The 27884-nt window shown below is 47.2% G+C and overlaps 1 protein-coding gene across 1 annotated transcript in view; it reads left to right on the top strand.

Moving 5' to 3' along the window:
* The window catches only part of LOC141085748 (uncharacterized), a 42321-nt gene extending 16919 nt beyond the window's left edge, over positions 1-25402 (top strand). Inside the window, exons 4-6 of the mRNA XM_073571281.1 lie at positions 18277-18926; positions 19817-20320; positions 25370-25402. Coding sequence (XP_073427382.1) covers positions 18277-18926; positions 19817-20320; positions 25370-25402 — 1187 coding nt within the window. The remainder of the gene's footprint in view (positions 1-18276; positions 18927-19816; positions 20321-25369) is intronic.
* The last annotated feature ends 2482 nt before the right edge of the window (positions 25403-27884 follow it).

Here is a 27884-nt window from a genome sequence, read left to right as displayed (position 1 = left end):
TTTAACGGATTATTAATATTTAACACTTTAGTGGTTGAATAGTGTTAACATATTCTGAACAGAAATGGCCAGTTTTCACTTGTTTTCATTATGACTCATGATACAATTCCTATTCCATACATGCATCTTCAGGCCAACTTCATCTGATTCTACTTATTCAGTTTTGTCCAACTCTTGGATACTCTGTAGGCCAGTTCTTGCCATGCTTCCCGTTTCCCACAGCTTCTTTCACTTGCTTGATATTCATTCCCGTGTCATTCTTGATGGTATCCAGCAAATGAGCAATTGGTCTTCTGTTCCTTTTATCACTGACCATTCGTAGTAGCATCTCCTTTTCTAATTAGTCTTCATCATATATCCAAAATAGGTTAGTTTCTGCCTGGTGATCTGGCCTTCCAGGGAAAATTCTGGGTTTATATGGTCAAGAACATTTTTGTTGATGATCTCAGCTATCAGTGGTATTTGTAGAACTTCAGCGCCACAGCTACAAAAACATACATTTTCCTTCTGTCTGCTTTCATGAGTGTCTACATCTCACAGCCATATGTCACAATTGGGAACACAATTGCAGTGATCAGTCTTTATGTGACAGTGACTGAGGCATATTTGAACTTCCATATTTGGTCTAGCTCACCACGGCTGCACACACCAGTGTTGGTCAAGATTTGATCTCCTCAATAGAACTGTCACTAGGATTAATAAGAGACCCAAGAAAAAAAGCTGTTGACCACATCAATTTCTTCATTGTTCATCTCTATGCAGGGGCGGACACTGACAGCTTGGGACCCCTGTGCAAGAAATGTGTCTGGGCTCCCTCCTTTTATCTACGTATATATATATATATATATACTGTATATGTATATATACAGTATATGTATATAGTCACACACACACACACACACATGTATATATATTACATAGTCTCCTTTATTATGTGTATTGCTGTCCCTCATACAGTGCCCTCTCTTGCTATGTACAGCACCGTCCCTTACATATTGGATTACATAGAGCCCTGTTTTTTATTACATACTGTCCTCTCTTGTTAGATATACAATGCAATGATGGGTGTACAAAAATGTTGCTGTACCACAGGGCCCTTGTAGTGGAATTACTGAAAAAATTCCCATGTGAGAACTCTGGCAGCAGACGTCAGGGTTTGTTGTACAGCCAAGGAGTCCAAGCGAGAGAGACAGAAGTACAATCCAGCTGAGGCAGGAGAACAATGGCAAAGTTCTGGGACAGTTTTCTCAGACCCTCCCATTGTGCCGGCACAGAGGCAAGGGGTGCTGGCACAAGAAGTGCAATGTTTGGGAAGATGCTGTGGGAGTACCTTGCAGATCATACAAACGTCCTCCGTGATTCCTTTGTGCCTTTTAATTATTGGGTATCCAAGCTGGACATGTGGCATGAACTGGCTCCCTCTGCCTTGGAGGTCTTGGCCTGCCCTGCTGCCAGTGTTCTGTCAGAGCGGGTTTTTAGGCCGCTGGTGGAATTATGACATATAAGCGCTTCCGCCTGTCAACTGACAATGCTAACAGGCTGACTTTTATAAAAATGAACAAGGACTGGATTGGGCAAAACTTCTGTACACCTCCAAATGAAAACAGCGAAACATAACCTCAAAAACATTGTCTTTTTTTTGTGGAGGTGCATTCTCATGCACCTCTTCACAACCACATATGGGTATCCGCTTCCTGATTTGGTCTGTTTGGTGTTATCCTCCTCCTCCTTATCTTCATCCTCCTCATCCACAACCAGTAGAACACGAGGGTAAACGTATTCCGTGATGCAAAAGTCATTCAATTTTTTTGCAAGGGTGTTTTTATGATGCTCATTACTAATTTGAAACCAAAACAAATGTTACTCCCCCAGGAGGGACTGTCAGAAAAATGAGATGTACGTATATTCTCCCCATTTATTCTTATATTTACTATTTTTCCTATCTGTGGAATATCCTCTTATGACCTATTGTATACTGTACCTCTCCAATATAAAAATAGAGAAATCCTATTATATTATACTAGCTATGAACCCGTTCTACGCCCGGGTGGTGAGCATTTTTATTGGTATATGGTATGTGCTGCCACCCGCCTATCCTGGTATGCATGGCACCCCTCATTCCTATCATGTTATGCATGGTACCCTCACCCCCCCCAATCCTGGTATGCATGGCACCCCATTCTTCATCCTGGTATGCATGGTCCCCTCACCCCCCAATCCTGGTATACATGGTACCCCTCATCCCCCAAACCTGGTGTGCATGGTCCTCTCACTCCCGTATCCTGGTGTGCATGGTCCTCTCACTCCCGTATCCTGGTATGCATGGTCCTCTCACCCCCCCTATCCTAGTATGCATGGTCCTCTCACCCCCCTATTCAGGTATGCATGGTCCTCTCACTCCCGTATACTGCTATGCATGGTCCTCTCACCCCCCCATCCTGGTATGCATGGCCCCCTCATCCCCCAATCCTGGTATGCAAGGTCCTCTCACCTCCCCTATCCTGGTATGCATGGTCCTCTCATCCCCCAATCCTGGTATGCATGGTCCTCTCACCTCCCCTATCCTGGTATGCATGGTGCTCTCACCCTCCTATCCTGGTATGCATGCTACCCCTCACCCCCCTATCCTGATATGCTTGGTCCCCTCACCCCCATTCCTGGTATGCATGGTCACCTCACCCCCTCTTTTCCTGGTATGATATGCATGGTCCTCTCATCCCCCAATCCTGCTATGCATGGTCCTCTCACCCCCTTATCCTGGTATGCATGGTCCTCTCACCCCTCAATCCTGGTATGCATGGTCCTCTCATCCCCAAATCCTGGTATGCATGGTCCCCTCACCCTCCTTTCGTGGTATGCATGGTCCCCTCACCCCCATTTTGTGGTATGCATGGTCCCCTCACCCCCCTTTCATGGTATGCATTGTCCCCTCACCCCCTTTTCGTGGTATACATGGTCCCCTCACCCCCCTTTCGTGGTATGCATGGTCCCCTCACTCCCCTTTCGTAGTATGCATGGTCCCCTCACCCTCCTTTCGTGGTATGCATGGTCCCCTCACCCCCATTTTGTGGTATGCATGGTCCCCTCACCCCCCTTTCATGGTATGCATTGTCCCCTCACCCCCTTTTCGTGGTATACATGGTCCCCTCACCCCCCTTTCGTGGTATGCATGGTCCCCTCACTCCCCTTTCGTAGTATGCATGGTCCCCTCACCCCCTTTTCGTGGTATGCATGGTCCCCTCACCCCCCAATCCTGGTATGTATGGTCCCTTCACCCCCCCCTTTCATGGAATAGATAGTTCCCTCACTCCCCTTTCGTGGTATGCATGTTCCCCTCACCCCCCAATCCTGGTATGCATGATCCCCTCACCCCCCAATCCTGGTATGCATAGTCCCCTCACTCCCATTTTGTGGTATGTATGGTCCCCTCACCCCCCAATCATGATATGCATGGTCCCCTCACCCCCCTTTTGTGGTATGCATGGCCCTCTGACCCCCTTTCGTGATATGCATGGTCCCCTCACCCCCCTATCCTGGTATGCATGGTGCCCTCACCCCTATTAAACTACACACATACAAAAAAACAAAACATTTATACTCACCATTTTTTCCTGTGCTCCAGCGCTGTCACGTTCTGCTGGAGGCCAGGGGAGGAGTGGTGCCGGAGTACACGCATGCCCATAGCGCTGTCCGGCACCATATTGCTGAAGATGCACTGCAAATGTGTCTTCAGTGAAATGGCACCGGATTGCGCTATGCGCATGTGCGATTCCGGCCGCACTCCTGCCCCGGTCTCCGGCAGAAGAGATGACGATATGCAGTGTGCACGGTACCGCCATCTCTGGTGCCATACACACTCCTCACCTCTGGATGCCTCATTCTGTCTGGAGCCAGACTGCACAGTCGCGTCGCGCTTGCACAGTCTATAAAGGCTTCGGACAGTGTGACGCTTACGGCGTTATATTATAAATTATTATTTATATCCCTGTCTCTGAGCTGTTGCTAGGGACAAATATCTCGTTGAACACATTCTGACTTCATATCTATGAACCTGTGTTAGCCCCTCCTTTTTGTTATTTTCTTTCATAGGTGAATTCACATTTTTTATTTATTTGTTTGATTTCAATATGATTTATCATTATGTCTCCTCATTCTACACCACTAGATGACCAGGGTTAATGGGTTCTGTGCTGCTACAGCCTGTCAAATTTGTGGCAAGGGTGTCTATGATGCCCATAAAATATTTTTAACAATTTTACTCCTTTAGGGGGAAATGTTTGTCAGCCCATGCACTTAGTGTATGGGCATTACGAGTCTAAGAGACCCGCTCCTTTAAATTGGGCCTAGATTTTAATGAGACCTTCCTCCAAGTCTCATCATCCACCGCCACTAGATCACCAGCGTTAACTTGTTCCATGCTGCGACAGCCAGTGTCGAATTCCGAACAAGGGTGGTTGGTTTTGCTGGTCGTAAGATACTTGTTATGGAAAAGTTTGAGGTGTACCCCACAGGGGAAAATGTTTGACAGCCAATACACTTAGTGTATGGTGTTATCAATGGGTCACCGAAGAGGAGAGCAGGCCCAGGCTAAGCCACAGAAAACCAGAGAGGTTGGTAACTAAGTGTATTGCAGACCCCTGATCCTATCCACACAACTAGCAGTAGCCGTGGAGCGTACCTACGATGATCCTAGACGCCTCAGCACAGCTGGAGAGCTAACTAGGCCTAAAGCAAGAAAGGGGAAATCTAAACTGCCCCAGAGCAGACTCCAAAGGAATAGATAGCCCCCAAACATATATTGTCGGTGAGACAAGATGAAAACACAAACGCAGGCAGGAAAATAGACTGAGCAAATGATGGGGCCCACACTGACTAGACAGGACAGGAAAGGAAAGACACTGTCTGCAATCACGCAAAAAACCTGCAAAAAGTCCAACACGTCTGATGCACAAAAACACTGAAGTCGCACGACTTCGCCCCCCTACTATACAGGGGACAAAACAAACGGGCACAAGCAGTAACATATGTGCGGTGATTCAGCACAGCCCAGGCCGGAGCTGGCTGACCCACAGAAAACAGAGACAGACAAAACCAGATCAAATGCAAACAGAATAGCAAATGAACCACTTAGTTGAACATGCAGGGACAGAGCTGGAGACATCAGACCTCAGGAGGCACAGGAAAAAAATCACCAGCAGGGATAGTGGGAGTCGGCTGTCTTAAATCCCAATCTGAAACCCCAGATCTCCAATTGTCATCCTCATTATCAAGTGACAAGCCTCTGTCAATCATATCAGCTCCATTACCTGCAGTAACCGCCAGAGGGAGCCCAGAAAGAGAACTCACAACCCCTCTGTCAATCAGACCAGCTCCACTACCTTCAGTAATAACCAGTGGGAGGCCAGAAAGTGAATTTACAACAGTACCCCCCTTGAGGAGGGGTCACCGAACCCTCATCCACGCCACCAGGCCGTTCAGGATGGGCCCAGTGAAAAGCACGAACCAATTTTTCGGCATGAATGTCAGAAGCAGAGACCCAAGAATTATCCTCCTGGCCATAACCCTTCCATTTGACCAAGTACTGGAGTCTCCGTCTAGCCAAACGAGAATCCAATGTTTTCTCTACCTCATACTCCAAATTGCCTTTAACAAATACAGGGTCAGGAGGTGCCGACATAGGAACTACTGGCTCCACAAACCTCTTCAATAAAGATTTATGAAACACGTTATGGATCTTAAACGTAACTGGAAGAGCCAATCGGAAAGAAACGGGATTAAGGATTTCCAAAATCTTGTAAGGTCCAATAAATCTTGGCTTGAATTTTGGAGATGCAACCTTCATAGGAATATTCTTTGAAGACAACCAAACCATATCACCCACTTTAAACTGGGGACCAATGGACCTATGCCGGTTGGAAAACCGTTGGACTTTTTCCTGAGAGTGGGACAACTTATCCACCACTTGGTCCCAAATCTGCTGCATTCTCTCTACCACAGAGTCCACACTTGGGCAGGCCGAAGATTCCACCTGCCCTGAAGAAAATCGAGGATGAAACCCAAAGTTACAGAAAAAGGGCGACATCAAAGTGGCAGAACTAGCTCTATTGTTTAGCTCGAATTCAGCCAAGGGCAAAAATGAGACCCAGTCATCCTGATCAGCAGATATGAAGTATCTCAAATAAGACTCCAAAGTCTGGTTTGTTCTCTCAGTCTGCCCATTGGTTTGAGGATGAAATGCAGAGGAGAAAGATAACTGAATTCCCAGTTTGGAACAAAAAGCTCTCCAAAATCTTGAAACAAACTGGACTCCTCTGTCCGACACAATGTTCTCAGGAATCCCGTGCAACCAAACCACCTGTTGTAAAAACAAGGGCACCAACTCAGAAGAAGATGGCAACTTTGGGAGTGGTACAAGATGGACCATCTTAGAAAATCTATCACAAATCACCCAGATAACAGTCATTCTCTGAGAGACAGGAAGATCGGAAATAAAATCCATTGAGATATGGGTCCATGGCCTCCTGGGCACCGGCAGGGGCATCAACATCCCACTAGAACGAGAACAGGGCTTTGACCGAGAACAAGTCCCACAGGACTGCACAAAATTCCTGGCATTACAAGATAAGGCAGGCCACCAAAAAGACCGACTCACCAAATCTCTGGTACCAAAAATACCTGGATAACTATCCAATGCGGAGCAATGAATTTCAGACATTACTCTTTTCCTCCACTGGTCAGGGACATACAATTTTCTCCTAGGGGAACGTTCAGGTTTGTCCTCTTGAAATTCCTCCAGGGCACGTCTCAAATCGGGTGAGATAGCAGAAAGAACTACACCCTCATTTATAATGGTAGTAGGCTTGGTCACATGAAGAGAATCCACAAAGAAACTCCTAGAAAGGGCGTCCGCCTTAACATTCTTAGTGCCCGGAAGAAAAGAGACCACAAAATTAAAACGCATGAAAAACAAGGCCCATCTAGCCTGTCTAGGATTCAAGCATTTGGCCGATTCCAGATAAATCAAATTCTTGTGATCGGTGAGGAACACAACTTGATGTCTAGCTCCCTCCAACCAATGTCTCAACTCCTCAAATGCCCATTTCATGGCCAACAATTCCCGATTCCCCACGTCATAGTTACGTTCAGATGGGGAGAATTTTCGAGAAAAGAAGGCACAGGGATTCATCTTAGAAGTCACCGGATCATTTTGGGACAAAACGGCTCCTGCACCAATCTCAGAAACATCTACCTCCACCTGAAATGGGAGTGAGACATCAGGTTGCCGTAGAACTGGAGCAGATGTGAATCTCCGCTTAAGCTCCTGAAATGCCGAGACTGCTTCTGGAGACCAATTCACCACATCAGCGCTCTTTTTGGTCAAATCAGTCAGTGGTTTAACAATACCAGAAGAATTATTTATCAATTTACGGTAGAAATGAGCAAAACCCAAAACTTCTGGAGAGTCTTCAAAGAAGTGGGCTGCACCCAATCATTAATGGCCTGTACCGTGACCGGGTCCATTTCAATAACAGATGGGGACAAAATGAATCCCAAAAATGAAATCTTCTGTACACCAAAGAGCAAAGAGGAACTTCGATCCCTTAACATACAGAGAATTTTCCCTCAAAATCTGGAACACAGTCCGGACATGTTCCACATGAGAATCCCAATCACTGTAAAAGATCAAAATATCATCCAAATAAATGATCAAAAACTTATCCACAAAGTCCCGGAAAATATTGTTCATAAAAGATTGGAAGATAGAAGGGGCATTAGTGAGCCCAAAAGGCATCACCAGGTACTCAAAATGTCCCTCTGGAGTATTAAACGCCGTCTTCCATTCATCCTCGTGCTTGATGCGAATAAGATTATACGCCCCCTGTGGTCAAGCTTGGTAAACCAACAAGCACTTTTAACTCTGGAAAATAAATCAGAAATAAGGGGAAACGGGTACTGATATTTAACAGTGATTTTGTTAAGGGAGCGATAGTCAATACAATACAATATAAAAAAACCAAGCACCTAAAGGGGAAGAGGATGGTCTAATATGACCCTTCTCCAACGAATCCTTGATATAAGATCGCACAGCATCATGTTCGGGTACCGATAAGTTGAAAAGCCGACCCTTGGGAAATTTACACCCGGGCATTAACTCAATTGCACAGTCATAACTCCTATGAGGAGGCAAAGACGCAGACTTACTCTCACTAAATACATCAGAAAAATCAACCAAATAGTCAGGAATATCATGAGACTGGGAAGAGGTGGAGAAAACAGGAGTGTCACTAAGAACACATTGACAACCCCAACTCACCACAGACACAGATTTCCAATCCAAAACAGGATTATGAGTTTGCAACCAAGGAAAACCCAGAACAATAGTATCATGCAAATTGTGCAACACCAAAAATTTACAATTTTCTTGGTGGCCCGGGGCGACCCCCATTCTCACCTGGGTCCAAAACTGGGGTTTATTCTCCGCCAAAGGAGTAGCATCAATACCCCTCAAAGGGATAGGAGTCTGCAGGGGTATCATGGGAAAACCACAACATTTAGCAAAGTCCAAATCCATCAGATTCAAAGCTGTTCCTGAATCTACAAAAGCCTTAGCGGAAAATGTAGACAAGGAGCAGATCAGGGTAATTGCCAAAAGGAACTTAGGCTGTACACTGCCCACTACAAATGTGTGTACAAAACGTTTCTCTTGTTTAGGACAGACAGAAATAGTGTGAGAGGTGTCTCCACAAAAAAAACACAGCTTATTACGCCTTCTAAACTCCTGACGTTGCGCCCTAGACAAAACCCTATCACATTGCATGGGTTCAGACGTTCGTTCGAAAGGTAGCAACGCCTCTCATGTAGTTTTACGTTCACGTAAACGCCGATCAATTTGAATGGCCAATGACATAGAGTCGTCTAGACCAGAGGGAACAGGAAATCCCACCATAACATCATTTTTACGCTTTCTGCCAAACCCTTCCGAAAGAGAGCTGCTAGGGCATCGTCATTCCATTTAGTAAGGACCGCCTACTTTCAGAATTTTTGACAATATAACTGCAGAATCCTGACCCTGGTTCAATGCCAATAAGGTTTTCTCAGCTTGATCAATAGCATTAGGCTCATCATACAACAACCCCATGGCTTGAAAAAAATGCGTCCACATTAGCCAGAATAGGATCTCCAGGTGTAAAAGAAAAGGCCCAATCCTGGGGATTGCCGTGCAGCAGGGAAATGATAATTTTAACCTGCTGCACAGAGATCCCCGATGAGTTAGGTTTCAAAGCAAAAAATAGTTTACAATTATTCTTAAAATTCAAAAATTTAGACCGATCCCCAGAAAACACATCAGGAGTAGGTATTTTTTTTCAACAGCAGGTGATTAATCGAGATAGGCAGAAATTCCCTGCAATTCTGCAGCGAGCTGCTCAACACAATCAGACAATTGCTTAGTCTCCATTTAGGGAAAAAAATCTCCTCCTGCAGCCCCAGAACAAAACAAACATATAAAAAAAATTTTGACACTTTTTTTTTTTTAATTTTTTCCTCCTTTAGAGTACCCTAGAGTCTACAGTTAGGCTGGTGATTCTGTTATGAATGGGTCACTGAGGAGGAGAGCAGGCCCATGCTAAGCCACAGAAAACCAGAGAGGTTGGTAACTATGCGGATTGCAGGCCTTTGATCCTATCCACACAACTAGCAGTAGCCGTGGAGCATACCTACAATGATCCTAGACGCCTCAGCATAGCCGGAGAGCTGACTAAGCCTAAAGCAAGAAAGGGGAAACCTAAATTGCCCCAGAGTAGACCCAAAAGGAATAGATAGCCCCCAAACATATATTGTCGGTGAGACAAGATGAAAAAAACACAATCGCAGGCAGGAAAATAGACTGAGCAAATGATGGGGCCCACACTGACTAGACAGGACAGGAAAGGAAAGACATTGTCTGCAATCACACAAAAAACCCTGCAAAAAGTCCAACATGTCTGATGAACAAAAACACTGAAGTCGCACGACTTCACCCCCCTACTATATCAGCACTCTGGTATATTCTGAAAGCAGAGCAAAAAGAGACCAATCTAACAGGGGACAAAACAAACTGGCACAAGCAGTAACATATGGGCAGTGATTCAGCACAGCCCCAGCCAGAGCAGGCTGACCCGCAGAAAACAGAGATAGACAAAACCAGATCAAATGCAAACAGAATAGCAAATGAACCACTTAGCTGAACATGCAGGGACAGAGCTGGAGACATCAGACCTCAGGAGGCACAGGAAGAAAATCAGCAGCAGGGATAGAGGGAGTCGGCTGTCTTAAATCCCAATCTGAAACCCCAGATCTCCAATCGTCATCCTCATTATCAGGTGGCAAGCCTCTGTCAATCATATCAGCTCCATTACCTGCAGTAACCGCCAGAGGGAGCCCAGAAAGAGAACTCGCAACCCCTCTGTCAATCAGACCAGCTTCACTACCTTCAGTAATAACCAGAGGGAGGCCAGAAAGTGCATTCACAACAGTATGGGCATTCCAAGTTTAGTAGACCCGCTCCTTTAAATTGGGCATAGTTTTTAATCAGGCCTTCCTCCACGTCTCATCATCCGCCACCACTAGATCAACAGCGTTATCGTGTTCCGTGCTGCTACAGCCAGTGTCGAATTCCGAACTGTTATGCCGCTCTCACCACGTACCTCTGCAGCTTGTGCATGCTGCCCGACTTCTTCACTTCCGGTCTCGCGTCCGGCATTGAGATCCCATAGGGTGTACGCGCTTGAGCACAACCCGCAGTTCTGACTGCTCCTGCACAGACTCTGATGTCTCTATGGTCCTGGAGGACTTGACCTGGAAGTCCCAGCGAGCATTTGCTATATCAGGCCGCCTCTTCATGTAGGCGGAGCCTGATTATCTATTTTGCTGCCTTGCTAGGCCTTCTTGGTGTCTGCATGGTGGCTCTCTGTACTCAGGTCCACTACCTTGTACTCTGGCATGCTTCCCAGCACGTGTTCTGCTCTCACTTGTACTCAAGCATGCTTCCCAGCACGCGCACTGCTCTGTCTTTTACTCAGGCGTGCTTCCCAGCATGCTCTCTGCTCTGTCTTGTACCCAGGCGGGCTTCCCAGCACGCGTCCTGCACCATCCTGTACCCTGCGTGCCCCCGTGTACGCGCTGTACGCACTTCCATACCCAGCGTGCCCCGAGTACATACTTTACATATTCCTGTACCCTGTGTGCCCCCATCTTCACCCTGCTAAACACGGTCTCTCGTGCCTCCTTCGAGCCGGCCACCTGGTTCCAGCAGTTGTGGTACTTTATTCTCCTGGGCCTGCCCCTGACGCTCCCTGTATAGGTGTGGTCCTCACTAGGCCAGCTGGCTGGGGTGGATTGGTATCACAGCCCAGAGGGTCCACTCCAGGAGTTGTCACATGAACAAGGGTGGGTGGTTTTTGCTGGGCGTAAAAGACTTGTTATGGAAAAGGTTGAGGTGTACCCCACAGGGGAACATGTTTACCAGCCAACACACTTAGTGTATGGGCATTACAAGTCTAGGAGACACGCTCCTTTTTAATGGGACATTTTTTGTTAAGAGGCCCTCCTCCATGTTTCTTCCAAGGGGAGATTGGGGTTATTGGGGTGCATATGACTTGGTAGCAGGGCAGGCCTTGCAGTCAATGCATAAGAAAACAGAATGGGAGTACAAAATGAATAATGTGAACTGGATTTTCCTGTTCCCATCCACTACCTGGGTTCAAAGGCATATTGGGGTTCAGATGACTTTGCAGCATGGCAGGCCTTGCAGTCAATGCATAAGAAAACAGAATGTAAGTACAAAATGAATAATGTGAAGTGGATTTTCCTCGGCCCATCCAGTATGTGGGTTCAAAGGCTTATTGGGGTGCATATGACTTTGTAGCAGGCAGGCCCTGCAGTCATTGCATAAGAAAACAGAATGGGAGTACAAAATGAATAATGAGAAATGGATTTTCCTGTGCCCATCCAGTACCTGGGTTCAAAGGCATATTAGGGTGCATAAGACTTCGTAGCAGGGCAGGCCTTGCATTCAATGCAACATTTTTTATGGAAGCCATCCTGGACATCTCGTGAACGAGGTATTGGGGTGCGTTGTAATTCTTGGCAGCCCATCCACTCACTGCATAGGCTATAAAAGTTTAGGAGACCCACTGTTTAATAGTAGCCCTGTAAAGGGAATCTGTCACCCATATTTAGTGATATCATGTAAAGATATCACACAATTGCGCGTCCCATAAGGATTCTATTAGGGCTTTTGACTCCTCCGACCCCACACCTTTGAGGCATAAATACCTTTTTTATCTTGTTGAGGATGTTTGCAAATCGCCGCGGTCTGGTCCGATGGGAGTGGCTTAGTCGTCTTTTTCCCGCCTCCTTGGCTTGCTGCACGTAATCTTCATCTGTGAATAGCACAGATAACGTTGGTTTCCGCGCTTACGCATTGTAAAGGCCACTGGCGCCTGCGCAGTATACTTTCAAAGCATATAGTCACTACTGCGCATGCGCCGGTATTTTCCAGCATGGTCTATGCCCCGGAAGTGTATCCTGCATGTGAAGACTTTCGGGGCATAGACCACGCTGGAAAATACCGGCGCATGAGCAGTAGCGATTATATGCTTTGCCCACAGTTGGGCAAAGCATACTGCGCAGGCTCCGGTGGCCTTTAGAATGCGCAAGCGCGGAAACCAGCGTTATCTGTGCTATTCACAGATGAAGATTACGTGCAGCAAGCTGAGGAGGGGGGGAGAAGGCAACTAAGCCACGCCCATCGGACCGGACAGCGGCGATTTGCATACATCCCCAACAAGATAAAAAAGGTATTTATGCCTCAAAGGTGCGGGGTTGGGGGAGTCAAAAGTCCTAATAGAATCCATATGGGACCCGCAATTGGGTGATATCTTTACATGATATCACTAAATATGGGTGACAGATTCCCTTTAAGCAGATTATTGCTGCCTGATGCCCATGTAAAAATAGGCTCTGTGACTTTAAGAGTCCCTCCTTCATAAATGAAACAAGATATGTCAGTGTCAGGAACACCGCACTGTACTTGCTCACTGAGCCAGTGCGCGTGTCCTGAGTGTCAGCGCCGGTGTGCAGCCTCCGCTGAGCAGTGACTCACCCGCAATGTAGGGGTACCGGGGTCAGGTACAGCCAGAAAGTACCGATGCACAGGACCTGTGGATGCTGAAGTTTAGGAAGCCAGCATAGGACCTATGGTCATGTGAATGGTCATGTGACTGCAAGGGGGCGGGGCTTAGCGTCCTGCACACAGAGAAGGAAGAGAACTCAGAGTCCAAGCAAAGCAGAGGTTATGCACAGTACAGACCAGCGAGGTACAGGAGAGATAAACAGATGGGAGGTCAGACAAAGCCAAAGGTCATACACAGGATCACAGTACAGTACCAGGGAGGAGACAGAGCGGATAATCAGGGCCAAGCAGAGGTCAAAACCAAACAGACATATAAGGTACCAGGCAGAATCCAAAGCAATATCCAGGGAACAGACCGAGTCATACACAGAGAATCAAGTAACCAGAACACAGCACAAACACACTCAGGGGTCACCACACAATGCCAAGGGCGAAAGTATAACTGACAGGGATGGGAGCGTCCTGAGGCTATAAGAAGCCTCCCCCAGAACCAGGGAGAGGCCACAATCATAGCCCCAGGTGTGCAGGTAAGCCTGCACCGGGATCACAACCTTTAACCCCAGAAATGCCAGTCATCAGCACTGGTTCCAAACATTAACCCCACGTGTGCGAGTCAAACCCGCACTGAGATCATGACAGTACCCCCCTCTCAACAGGGGGCCTCTGGACCCCCAGGCTTGCCCGGGTACTTAGCATGGAAAGCCTGCACCAGACGATCAGCATGCATCAACCGGGCTGGTACCCAGGACCTGTCCTCCGGTCCATACCCCTTCCAATGAACCAGGTACTGTACCGACCGCCGTACCAACCTGGAATCTACAATATGACCAACCTCGTACTCCACCTGCCCCTCGACCAAAACCGGAGGAGCAGCAGACTCGGAGTCTCCTCGTACTGCTTCAAAAGGTTTCAGTAGAGATTTGTGGAAGACGTTAGGGATCTTGAAAGAGGGTGGAAGGCACAGCCTATACGCCACTGGATTGATTTTTTCCACAATCTTGTACGGGCCAATGAATTTGGGTCCCAACTTGGCTGACGGAATCTTTAACTTAATGTTTCGCGTGGAGAGCCAAACTTTCTCTCCCACCCGAAACATGGGACCAGGTGTTCGTTTCCTGTCCGCGAAAAACTTATACCTGCCTTGAGACCTAGATATACGCCGCTGGACTTCTGCCCATGTATCTTTTAACCGCTGAACAGAATCCTCAGCCCCGGGACACCCCGAATCCAGACGAGAAAACTCACCAAAATGAGGACTGAACCCATAGTTAATGAAGAAAGGGGACCTACCAGTGGATTGACTCACCCGACTATTGAAGGCAAATTCAGCCAACGGCAGTGCATCGCACCAGTCATTCTGTCTAGCAGAGGTTAGACACCTGAGGATCTGTTCCAGGGACTGGTTAGTGCGCTCCGTCTGCCCATTGCTCTCAGGATGGTGTGCAGACGAAAAGGACAGAGACATACCTAATTTTTTGCAGAAAGCACGCCAAAACTTAGCCACAAACTGCACACCACGATCAGACACCACATTCAGGGGTACCCCATGCAACCGGATCACATGCTGCACAAACAACCTGGACAACGTCTCAGCTGACGGTAGTGCGGACAGGGGTACGAAATGAGCCTGCTTAGAAAACCTGTCCACCACTACCCATACCACTGTATTACCCTTAGATGAAGGGAGATTGGTAACAAAATCCATGGATAAATGAGTCCATGGCCTTTCGGGCACTGCCAAGGGTATCAGCTCCCCTGCCGGCCGGCTATGAGAGCTTTTAGAACGAGCGCAGACCCCACAACCAGCAATGAATTTTTTTATGTCCGAACCAAGGGTAGGCCACCAAAAGATCCTAGCCACCGCCAGACGTGTGGCTGAAATACCAGGGTGAGCACTCAGCTTGGATTCATGGAACTCCTGCAAGAGTTTCAGGCGAAGTTGCTCTGGGACAAACAACTTCCCCTCCGGCTTGGCCGCCGAGGCCTGCGACTGGGCCCCCAGAATCTCCCGTTCCAATTCAGATGAGACCTCTGCTATCACAACCCCAGGGTGAAGAATGGAGGACGGTGGCTCAGGGGGCGACACCGGCTGAAAACTGCGTGATAAGGCGTCAGCCTTGACATTCTTAGACCCTGGACGAAATGTAATCGTAAACTGAAAACGGGAAAAAAAAAGTGACCAACGGGCCTGTCTGGGCGTTAGTCTTTTAGCAGACTCAATGTACGACAGATTTTTGTGATCCGTGATCACCGTAACCGGGTGACTGGCCCCCTCCAAAAAGTGCCTCCATTCTTCAAACGCCAATTTGACCGCAAGAAGCTCTCTATTGCCTACGTCGTAATTTCTTTCCGCAGCAGAGAACTTCTTGGAAAAGAAAGCACATGGCCTGAGGTTGGTTAGAGTGGCAGGCCCTTGGGACAACACCGCCCCCACCCCCACCTCAGAGGCGTCCACTTCCACGACGAATGGTTTGGACGGATCTGGCTGCACTAACACAGGAGCAGACATAAAACATTTTTTCAGCGTTGCAAAGGCCTCTTTTGCGAGCGAGGACCAATTTCTCACATCCGCACCTTTGCATGTTAGATCCGTGAGAGGTTTGACCACTTGCGAAAACCCCCGGATAAATTTGCGGTAATAATTGGCGAACCCCAAGAAGCGCTGAAGACCCTTAAGATCTCGGGGTTGCACCCAATCCGCAATGGCCTGCACCTTCTTGGGGTCCATGCGAAAACCCTCACCGGATACAATTAACCCCAAAAAGGACAACTCTTGTACACAGAATACACATTTCTCCAATTTGGCATACAAATGATTTTCTCTAAGCCTTTGGAGCACAGTTTGTACATGTTCCAAATGAGAATACTTGTCGGGGGAATATATCAAAATATCATCTAAGTAGATAACGACCAAACGACCAATGAGATCCGAGAATACCACGCTGATGAAATTCTGAAATATGGCAGGGGCGTTGGTAAGACCAAACGGCATGACTAAATTTTCAAATAGTCCCTCGGTCGTGAGGAACGCGGTTTTCCATTCATCCCCCTCCCGGACCCTTATCAAATTATATGCCCCCCGAAGGTCAAGTTTAGAAAACCACTTTGCCCCTGATAGCTGGTTACATAAATCGGGAATCAACGGAAGGGGGTACGTATTCCGTACAGTAATTTGATTAAGCTCCCGGAAGTCGAGACAGGGACGTAACCCGCCATCTTTTTTCTTTACAAAAAAGAAACCTGTGTCACGTTTCCGCCAGACTTAGGGCCTGCTGTTCCGGTCGCGGCCTCTAGGAGGCGCCAGACCGCCACTTTATCGTCAGACTCAGGGACGGCTGTTCCTGCCTCGGCCACTGGACAGGGCCGTGGTTCTGTTACGTCAGGCTCACAGCCTACTGTCCCGGCTTTAGCCTCTAGGAGGCGCCGGTCTGTCACGTCGCCATTAAATTCTGGGTCTGCTGCTCCTGTCGCGGTCACTAGGAGGCGCCATGGCTCGCCCGGGAGTTATGGTGCTGACAGAGTAAGCGCACCTGCGCAGGCATCTGGTGGACGCAGGCTCCACCCCTCTGTCGTCATCAAGAGGTTACTGCATCTCCATCTGGCCTGGTCCTGGGGGCGGTACTGATGACATCATCAGTCCAGGAACCTATGAGGGGTGACCTGATCCCTGAAATACCTTGGGACTGGTCTTGCAAGCCGCCGGATATATTCTTGGTTCCCCTGTGTGTTACTGTGTGAATTGCTTTCTGACTGACTGACTTTGGCCTGGACTTCTGACTCTCCTTCTGCCTAACGATTCTGTACCTCTGCGACTCTCCTGGTTTATGACTTTCGGCCTGAATCTGACTCTGCTTCTGCCTAACGATTCTGTACCTCTGCTACTCTCCTGGTTTATGACTCTCGGCCTGAATCTGACTCTGCTTCTGTCTACCGTTTTTGTACCATTGCTGCCCGACTGGTTTAGACTCGCATATCTCCACGTTTGTGTCCTGTATTGGAACACCTTTCTGGCGACCTTCCTGCTCTGGTCACTGCTCCTATTCAGACAGCGCCTCCTGGGCTCTGCTATAAATCCAGATCCCTGTATAGGGGTAAAGGGTATCAGTGTTTCTCGGGGTGTTGCCTGGCTGCAGCCCAGACCCGCAGGCGGACGTCACATTATATCCGGCCATATAAAAAAAAAACTGCTTCTTGTGTATATATCCAGCATATACAAAAGCAGTCTCCCTGAACTTTTTTTTTTCTCTCCCTTCTTCTGACTGAGCTGATTTCTGGCCTAAACACCTGGTTCAGTGCACAGCCTGAAGGAGCACTTTCATCTTCCTGCACCAGTATGCTGCAGTCTGGAGCCTTCAGAGAGAGAGCTGAGCGTCAGAGATCCACACTCCTGAGACATCGGCCTCTGGGCAACTCTGGCTATGGTTGCCCAGGGGCACAGGTATTGCCCGCAGATGCGGCTAAAGTTTTATTGCCTATTGCCCTTTCTTTTGGTCAGAAATCTCAGTGTGTGAACGCATATGTGGATTGTGGATCTGAAGGGAATTTTATGGATTCTTTGGTTGCTAAAAGTCTCGGTGTACCCCTATTAAGACTTAATGCCCCTATAAAAACTACGGCTATTAATGGCACATCTATTGTCCAGGAGGGGGTTAAATTTGTTACTGACAAAATCACAATGTCGGTGGGAGCATTGCATACCGAGGTTATGTCATTTTTTGTGATGGATAATTTGTCTGCTGCAGTCATTTTGGGGATGCCATGGCTACGCCAGCATAATCCAGTCATCGACTGGCACCTAGGCGATGTTATACGCTGGAGTTCACACTGTCAGGAAAACTGCATGTCGCTAACAGTAAACCAAGTTAAAGTTAAACCCCTCCACATACCGTTTGCCTTCAGAGATTTTGAGGATGTCTTTTCTATTGCAAAATCTGAAAAGCTACCCCCTCACAGAAAGTATGATTGCCCTATAGATCTGATTCCAGATGCCCGTCTCCCAAAAGGGAGAATATTTAATCTCTCAGGTCCAGAGCGTCAGGCTATGAACGAGTACATAGCTGATAGCTTAAAAAAGGGGTTTATTAGACCGTCCATTTCACCAGTTGGAGCTGGCTTCTTCTTTGTAGAAAAGAAAGATGGTGGTCTCAGACCCTGCATTGACTACCGGGAATTGAATGCAATCACTATAAAGAACCAGTACCCGCTTCCACTCATCCCTGATCTTTTTAATCAGCTAATGGGAGCCCGTTGGTTTACTAAACTGGACCTCCGGGGGGCATACAATCTAGTCCGCATAAGAGATGAGGATGAGTGGAAAACAGCCTTTAATACCCCTCTTGGCCACTTTGAGTACCTGGTAATGCCCTTCGGACTCAGTAACGCACCTGCCGTGTTCCAGCACTTTGTAAATGACATTTTCAGGGACATTTGTGGGGTGTATGTCGTCGTGTATTTAGATGACATTTTGATTTATTCTGCTGACCCTGTGACACATGCTCAGCACGTTCGCTCTGTACTGCAGAGACTGCGAGAACACTCCCTGTTTGCTAAACTGGAGAAATGTGTTTTTTTTGCGGAGGAGGTACAATTTTTAGGATATGTGGTTTCAAGCACAGGCTTCCGTATGGATCCTGCCAAGATCCAACCTATTAAAACTTGGGTGCAACCCAAGTCGCTAAAAGCGCTGCAGCGATTTTTAGGGTTTGCAAATTATTACCGAAAATTCATCAGGGGTTTCTCCGAAATTGCTAAACCACTCACGGATTTGACCCGAAAAGGGGCAGACGTGACCAATTGGAACCCTGAGGCAATTCAGGCTTTTGCTACGTTAAAAGAGTGCTTTGTAGCCAACCCAGTTTTGGTTCAGCCTGATCTGGACCGCCCGTTTATTGTAGAGGTGGACGCCTCTGAGGTCGGAGTTGGAGCAGTGCTGTCGCAAGGCACTGCATCACTCACTCAGCTTCGCCCATGTGCCTTTTTCTCCCGCAAATTCTCTGCCACTGAGAAGAATTAAGATATAGGTAATCGGGAGTTATTGGCGATCAAATGGGCCTTCGAGGAATGGCGCCACTTCCTCGAAGGCGCCAAACATAAGATCACTGTGATTACAGATCACAAGAATCTGACTTACCTGGAGTCAGCTAAAAGATTAAATCCTAGACAAGCGAGGTGGGCCTTGTTCTTCTCTAGGTTTGATTTCTTAATAACCTTTCGTCCTGGTACCAAAAATGTGAGGGCTGATGCTCTCTCTCGAAGTTTCTGCCCCTCACAGGCTGAGGACTCGGAGCCAGTTCCAATACTGGCCAATGGTATTGTTGTGTCGACTGTGTCTCTGGACCTTCTGGAGGAGATCCGTAGGTCCCCAGAACCAGCCCCTGACTCGACGCCCCCCCAGAAATTGTTTTTGTTCCAGCGCCGTTTCGCCTACAAGTTCTGAAGGAGTCGCACGACTCCGTCCTGGCAGGCCATCCTGGGGTCAATAATACCGCCAGGCTTGTGACTAGGAGTTTTTGGTGGCCAACGGTAGTTAAGGACTGCAAGGATTATGTACTAGCTTGTGAAATCTGTGCTCGCGCCAAGTCCCCTCACAATCGGCCTGCCGGCTGGCTCCAGTCCTTGCCCGCTCCAGAGAGTCCATGGACCCACATCTCCATGGACTTCATTACTGACCTACCACCCTCAGAGGGGAAGACATGTATCTGGGTGGTGGTGGACAGGTTCAGTAAGCAATGTCATTTCGTTCCCCTCTCTGGATTACCTAATTCAGAAACTCTGAGTAAGTTGTTTATTGTTCATGTAATAAGGCTGCATGGCGCTCCAGAGAATATCGTGTCCGACCGAGGTACCCAGTTTGTTTCCAAATTCTGGAGAGCATTCTGCAAACGTATTGGTATTGAATTATCCTTCTCCTCCGCTTACCACCCTGAGACCAATGGTCAAACGGAGCGTACCAACCAGGCTCTAGAGCAATATCTTCGCTGCTATGTCTCGGAACATCAGTCTGATTGGGCGGAACATCTCCCATTAGCTGAGTTCGCTCTAAATAACCAGTACCAGGAATCTATCAAAACCACCCCGTTCTTCTGCAATCATGGTTTGCACCCACGTTTTGGTTCATTTTCGGCCAAGATGTCGGAGCTTCCGGGAGTAGAGAATTCCATACGTCACTTAAGGACAATCTGGTCGGAGGTGAGCACAAACTTGAAAGGGTCCCAGGTCAGGCAGGCTTCGGCCGCAAATAAACGGAGGTCCACGGGGCCGCACCTAGGAGTTGGGGACAAAGTTTGGCTGTCTACCAGAAACATTAAGCTTAAGGTGCCATCTGCCAAACTGGGGCCCAGGTTTATTGGTCCCTACGAGATATTAGAAGTAATTAACCCGGTAGCCTTTCGTTTAAGGCTCCCTCAGTCTTTTAAAATTCCTAATGTTTTCCACAAATCCCTTCTCAAGGTGTACCGCTCCCCAATTCATCCCGTCCAGTCCCCTCCTCCTCCAGTTTTGGTCAAGGGTGCCTTGGAGTACGAAGTCCAGGGCATCCTTGATTCCCGTTTAGTGAGAAAGTCTGTGCAATATTTAGTTCATTGGAAAGGCTATGGCCCAGAGGAGAGGTCCTGGGTCCCCGCTAGTGACATTCATGCCAAGGGGTTGATTAGAAGGTTTCACCTCCTTCACCCTGATAAACCGGGTTTTGAGGGTCCGGAGGCCCCTCTTGGAGGGGGGGGTACTGTCACGTTTCCGCCAGACTTAGGGCCTGCTGTTCCGGTCGCGGCCTCTAGGAGGCGCCGGACCGCCACTTTATCGTCAGACTCAGGGACGGCTGTTCCTGCCTCGGCCACTGGACAGGGCCGTGGTTCTGTTACATCAGGCTCAGAGCCTACTGTCCCGGCTTTAGCCTCTAGGAGGCGCCGGTCTGTCACGTCGCCGTTAAATTCTGGGTCTGCTGCTCCTGTCGCGGTCACTAGGAGGCGCCATGGCTCGCCCGGGAGTTATGGTGCTGACAGAGTAAGCGCACCTGCGCAGGCATCTGGTGGACGCAGGCTCCACCCCTCTGTCAGTCATCAAGAGGTTACTGCATCTCCATCTGGCCTGGTCCTGGGGGCGGTACTGATGACATCATCAGTCCAGGAACCTATGAGGGGTGACCTGATCCCTGAAATACCTTGGGACTGGTCTTGCAAGCCGCCGGATATATTCTTGGTTCCCCTGTGTGTTACTGTGTGAATTGCTTTCTGACTGACTGACTTTGGCCTGGACTTCTGACTCTCCTTCTGCCTAACGATTCTGTACCTCTGCGACTCTCCTGGTTTATGACTTTCGGCCTGAATCTGACTCTGCTTCTGCCTAACGATTCTGTACCTCTGCTACTCTCCTGGTTTATGACTCTCGGCCTGAATCTGACTCTGCTTCTGTCTACCGTTTTTGTACCATTGCTGCCCGACTGGTTTAGACTCGCATATCTCCACGTTTGTGTCCTGTATTGGAACACCTTTCTGGCGACCGTCCTGCTCTGGTCACTGCTCCTATTCAGACAGCGCCTCCTGGGCTCTGCTATAAATCCAGATCCCTGTATAGGGGTAAAGGGTATCAGTGTTTCTTGGGGTGTTGCCTGGCTGCAGCCCAGACCCGCAGGCGGACGTCACAACCTGCCGCTACAGGTGAGACTGAAGGACGTATGTGTCCTTTGCGCAGACTTTCAGTAATGTACTCCTTCATAGCCAAGCGCTCAGGACCAGACAAATTAAACAGACGGGCTTTGGGTAATTTAGCCCCCGGGACCAGCTCAATAGCGCAGTCAAAGGGTCTATGTGGCGGTAACGTCTCGGCCTCGCTTTCGGAGAATACATCTTCAAAGTCCTTCAGGCATTCCGGAATACCTTCCAGCTCGACAGATGATACAGACACAGATTTAACTGGTTCAACCAGCAGTGCGGATTTATCACATAACTCAAAATCATTAAACCCCCATTGAACAATCTCCCCTGTTTTCCAGTTAATAACTGGGTTATGGCGTTGTAACCAGGGCATGCCCAACACCAACCCTGCAGGTAGATTGTCCAGCACAAAACAACTTATGTTTTCCACATGAATAGCGCCCACTCTGAGCGAAAACACATCAGACATAAAGCGAATTCCCTCCTTAGTGAGGGGAGATGAGTCAATGGCCATCACCTTGATCGGAACCTTGAGCCTAACTGTCCCTATCTTGCAGTGTGTGACCAATTGGGAGTCAATGAGGTTAATAGATGATCCGCAGTCGACGAAGGCTGTAGAGGAAAAAGAACTACCGTCCACAAATAGTTCCACAGGCAGTAATACTTTAGAAAACGAGGAAAATGGTACCTGAGGGTCTGAGCAGCCTCCCCGTTGACTACCCAGACCTAGTCGTTTCCCGCCGACCGGGTTTGAAGACGGGCAATTCGGGCACTCCCTTTTCCAATGTCCCGTTTTACCGCAGTAAAAGCATAACTGCTTGTCCTTCCGGCGTTTCCTCTCCGTATCCTTCAGGGAGAGGGCGCCTACATCCATGGGCTCAGGGGCAGTCTCTTTTCCACTGGGGAATAATGGAGTATCCACCTGCATCACCCCTCTGGCCCGCAGCCTGCGGTCCATCCGGACGGCCTGGGTCATGGCGTCCTCGAGAGAGTTAGGTGGGGGATGTAACGCCAAGGCATCCTGCAGCCGCTCGGACAAGCCTCTGCGAAAGAGTCCTCGGAGAGCGGCGTCGCTCCAAGAGACCTCTGCAGCCCAGCGGCGGAACTCAGAACAAAACCACTCAGCTGAATGTTTCCCCTGACAGACACTCATCAACATATCCTCTGCCAATCGCACTCGGTCAGGTTCATCATAAATGTGCCCGAGGGCCTCAAAGAATGCGTTCACTGACATACGTTCAGGAGCAGAGGAAGACAGAGAGAAAGCCCATGCTTGCGGAGCCCCCCGAAGTAGGGAAATAATGACCCCCACCCTCTGGAACTCATCCCCGGAGGAGCGGGGCCTTAGAGAAAAAAAAAGCTTGCATCCTTCTCTGAAAGACCTGAACTCCTTTTTGTCCCTGAGAAAAAGTCTGGCAATTTGACCGGAGATTCGGGGGACGCTAATGACACATCCCTACCCCCAGAACTAGAAGCCCCTGCATCGACAGCCCCCTGCACAGTAACCACCAACTGTTGCTGGGTCTGGGCCATCGTGCGTTGTTCCACATTGAGCTTATGGAACATTTGGGTCAGGTGCTTGACCTGATCAGACAAGGCTTGTATGGGATCCATGAGGATAACACACACTTTTTTTTTTTTTTTTTCTGAAGAAAAAAAAACTGAAATGGTCAGTTATAATGTCAGGAACACCGCACTGTACTTGCTCACTGAGCCAGTGCGTGTGTCCTGAGTGTCAGCGCCGGCGTGCAGCCTCCCCTGAGCAGTGACTCACCCGCAATGTAGGGGTACCGGGGTCAGGTACAGCCAGAAAGTACCGATGCACAGGACCTGTGGATGCTGAAGTTTAGGAAGCCAGCATAGGACCTATGGTCATGTGAATGGTCATGTGACTGCAAGGGGGCGGGGCTTAGCGTCCTGCACACAGAGAAGGAAGAGAACTCAGAGTCCAAGCAAAGCAGAGGTTATGCACAGTACAGACCAGCGAGGTACAGGAGAGATAAACAGATGGGAGGTCAGACAAAGCCAAAGGTCATACACAGGATCACAGTACAGTACCAGGGAGGAGACAGAGCGGATAATCAGGGCCAAGCAGAGGTCAAAACCAAACAGACATATAAGGTACCAGGCAGAATCCAAAGCGATATCCAGGGAACAGACCGAGTCATACACAGAGAATCAAGTAATCAGAACACAGCACAAACACACTCAGGGGTCACCACACAATGCCAAGGGCGAAAGTATAACTGACAGGGATGGGAGCGTCCTGAGGCTATAAGAAGCCTCCCCCAGAACCAGGGAGAGGCCACAATCATAGCCCCAGGTGTGCAGGTAAGCCTGCACCGGGATCACAACCTTTAACCCCAGAAATGCCAGTCATCAGCACTGGTTCCAAACATTAACCCCACGTGTGCGAGTCAAACCCGCACTGAGATCATGACAGTCAGTTTATGTGTCACACACCACATGGCCAGCAAGGGTTGGTAAATGTTGCAATGACATTTCCCAGTAAATGCATTTGTTTTGGTTGGAAGCAATGTAAAAGTTGAAAAACGCTATAAAAACGCTGCGTCTGAACATAGCCAAAGTGGTGGAGGAACATTTTGGTCTGGGGTTAATTATTTTGCCTTATATACAAGTTATTAACCTGGAAAGGATGTACCTTAACATATTTCCCAGCAAAATCTGTTTTGGTTTTGTTTTGGTATGTTTTTTGGTGCAGCGGTAAACATGGCACAAAACTCTGACAGCATTGTTTAAAGCTGTGAACTAGGAGTCAGGAATGCTTCCAGGGGCGATCCCCATGATGTCCCCATGTCATTTGAGCAGTGTTTCCATCAATTTGAGATGTTTTTAGATCTTAAAAGGACCCCCGGGGGGGGGGGATCGGGGCAAAAATGCTCGGGTCTCCCATAGACTTACATTCGGCTCGTTGTTCTGTCCGAGTACCCGAGTATTCCAATTTGATCGACCTGAACAACGCCCATCACTACCATTAATGCTATGTGATGATGGTGTTGTAATTTCCCAAGCATCTTGACTGTATAAGTTGCAAGAAATAAACCAGTTATGGAACTTTTGTAACAGATATAATAAAGATGATAAAGCTAATCTGAAGGCCTTTCCCACTTTGTGTGATTTTATTAAGTAATGAAGAATGATGGTTCTCATTGCTATTTTTACTAGAGGTTCCCATGGTTTAATATCTTACATGCACTCATCTTCCTGATTTCAATTAGTAGTTTTTCCTACGTGGATAGTGCTCAAAGAACATAATTACAGTATTCAGTCTATTATGTCATGATGTGTGCCCATTGTATAATGTAAAATGTGGAAAAAGTAAAAACTATAGTTGTCATTTACACAAAACTTTTTGAAACAGTTTTTGTTACTTAACCAGAGAGATCACTGAATTTTCTCTAAATATAAATATTTTTCTCACTAAAATAATGTTTGCAGTACAGGCCTTCTTCCTGGAGTTCTTTTTAGTTTGACATAAGGACAAATTTTGGACTAATATGATTTCTAAATTTCTCTGTTCTAGACTAATTCTGATATTTCAGTGTTAAAAAGGTAAGCAACAAACAGTACTGGCCACACGTGCATGCAAAATTCACATGTAACCTAAACATTTTCTCACCTATTAAACTTAATTTCGTCACTTTTATGGTGTTTTAACTACAAATTAGTATGCTATTTTAACAATTTAATTGGCAACGTGTTGGACATCAGGGACATCAGTAACTAAGCATCCAATAAATAGGCCCAGTAGCGATTTGCTGTGTTTTGTCTGTTTATTAAGTAGACACTGTAAATCAGACACTAACAGCATAAGAATCAGTCCAAAAACAGTGACTGTATAATCGGGGGGGGTTCAAAACCCAAGTTGCTTTGGAAATGTTATGCAACAGTAGGGAAAAGATCCAATCGATGGCTGATTCAATGAATATTTAATAAGCCTGATGAAAAAATTTCAAATCCCGAGACTTTTGCATTAATTCTGGTGCTGATTTATCAAGACGTTATAAAGAAAGTGCATTTTTCATGTCTTTGGATTGGTTTTTCCGTATGCTTGAGGGATGACTCCCTTAGGGTATATTCTCTAGGATCAACCTCATATTATTTTTCGTATAATACAGGTTAGACGCTGGAATTTTAAGCCTTTTGCTGTCCCAATAAATACAAATTAGCTTCCTAATTTGATGAATTTCAGTAAAAGCGCCTGTAAAATGAACATGCAGAAGCAAAGAAAAGCTCTCATACAAATGTGCTTTTATATATTAGATTAATCATTTAAAATGCTTTTTTTGGTGCTTGCTAAAGTAATAGAGAGGGGATCTTTGATCAGGAAACCACCTCTATTAACCATGCAATCTTTCCTCCATAGAAAAGGCACCAATGTTCATCAATGTCAGTAGAATTATTGAATTCAATGAAAACTACAGGCAAAGAATAGCTCTCTGTAACTTAATGTACCCCCCCCCACTGTGTCCATAGAAATCATTAATTCCAGTCGGAATCATCCAATGCTTCACTATAAAGGTACTGTCACAATTAACGATGTACCAGCGATCCAGACCAGCGATATTACGCGGTCAAGATCGCTGGTACATCGCTAAGTGGTCGCTAGTGAGCTGCCATACAGGCAGATCTCACCAGCGACATCGCAGGGGTCGGGGGTCGCTACTTACCTGTCAGACGAGGCGATCCTGACGTCATCCCGCCCGCGTCCACGCGTCGCTCGTCGTCACAGCAGGAAGCCCAGCAGGAAGCTGACGATGAGAAATGGTCCAGGACGTTCTCGCGCGATCCGCGATAACTAGCGGGGGAGCGGTCGGAGGTAAGTATCAGACATAGCGATATCTCTAGCAATATCGCTATAATGTCACAAAATTGCTGGCGATATCGCTTAGTGTGACAGGCCCTTAACAGCAGCTGTACTGTGGATGTACTCTGCAGTACCATGGTTAACACTTGATTGTACTGGGATTCTCATTACTGCAATGAACCTGGAATGTGAAAAGATGGTGGGAGGGGGGAAAACTTCAACTTGTTGAAATTCATGTCATCATCATCTTATCTAGAATCTTCAAGAAAAAAAATCATTTTTGAAATAATAACTCAAAGTTCTAGTTTTGCAAACGTTTTCCCAAATTTGGACCCCAGTAGGGAGATGGCTGACAGCTGATAAAACAAACCGGGAGCTCAGGAGGATAAGTGGTTATTGAAGAAGTCATCTTGGTACAATGAGAACAGCTGATAGTGGCATTTGTATGGAAAACAAAAAATATTATTGAATTATGTTGCTGACATTTATGATCATTTATTCTCAATAAATTAATGAATTATAATTCAAACATACTACTTTTTAATGGTCATTTTGACTTTTTGGGTAGTTGTATAGTCTCGTCAGCTTCCAAATTTCCATTAGGATTCAAGAGCTTTCAAGTCCACATGGGATGGATCACTATTGGTCAGCTGCATAATGCATTTTCTTTATTTCATGTCAGATGCATTCTGACTTAAAGGCACTTTAGTTCACACTTAATGGCAAGAAGTATGGCAATTGTAGTTAGAAAATGAGCGCAATTATTGGTCTTTTGATGCAGCATTATGGGAATTGGTTACAGGTGTCCTTTTAGGACATTACAAATCTGAAATATATTGTGCTTTACGTAACATTTAACGAACTAATAAAAGTACAATTTAAAACAAAAGTAAATGTAATTTAAAACAAAGTGCATAAGGGGTTCTTTATCTTGGACGCATCCTTTTTATTAGGAAGGTCCACTAAACCTAAATGAATTCTTATTGTCCGATTAAAGAACCCCACCGATTAAGTTTTTTTTCAATATACCTGTGCATACGAGTATGGTGTGGAGTGTGTTTTAATCTACTCACCTATCGTCACCTTCTCTGGTATCTAGCGCTGTTCTGCTCCTCTTCTCAGTGACAACACCGCACTTCACACTCTCTGGGTCACTCTATGCTCTATGTATGAGCTGAAAGCCTCTTTCACAATGTACGCCTATGGGGCCTTGTTCTGACACTGCGTAGGC

The sequence above is a fragment of the Dendrobates tinctorius genome, unplaced genomic scaffold (genome assembly GCF_039654945.1).
Source record: "Dendrobates tinctorius isolate UK_male_01 unplaced genomic scaffold, ASM3965494v1 ptg000029l, whole genome shotgun sequence".
Taxonomy (NCBI): Eukaryota; Metazoa; Chordata; class Amphibia; order Anura; family Dendrobatidae; genus Dendrobates; species Dendrobates tinctorius.
The sequence above is the reverse complement of the archived record's forward strand: the minus strand, read 5'-3'. Positions and strand labels throughout refer to the sequence as shown.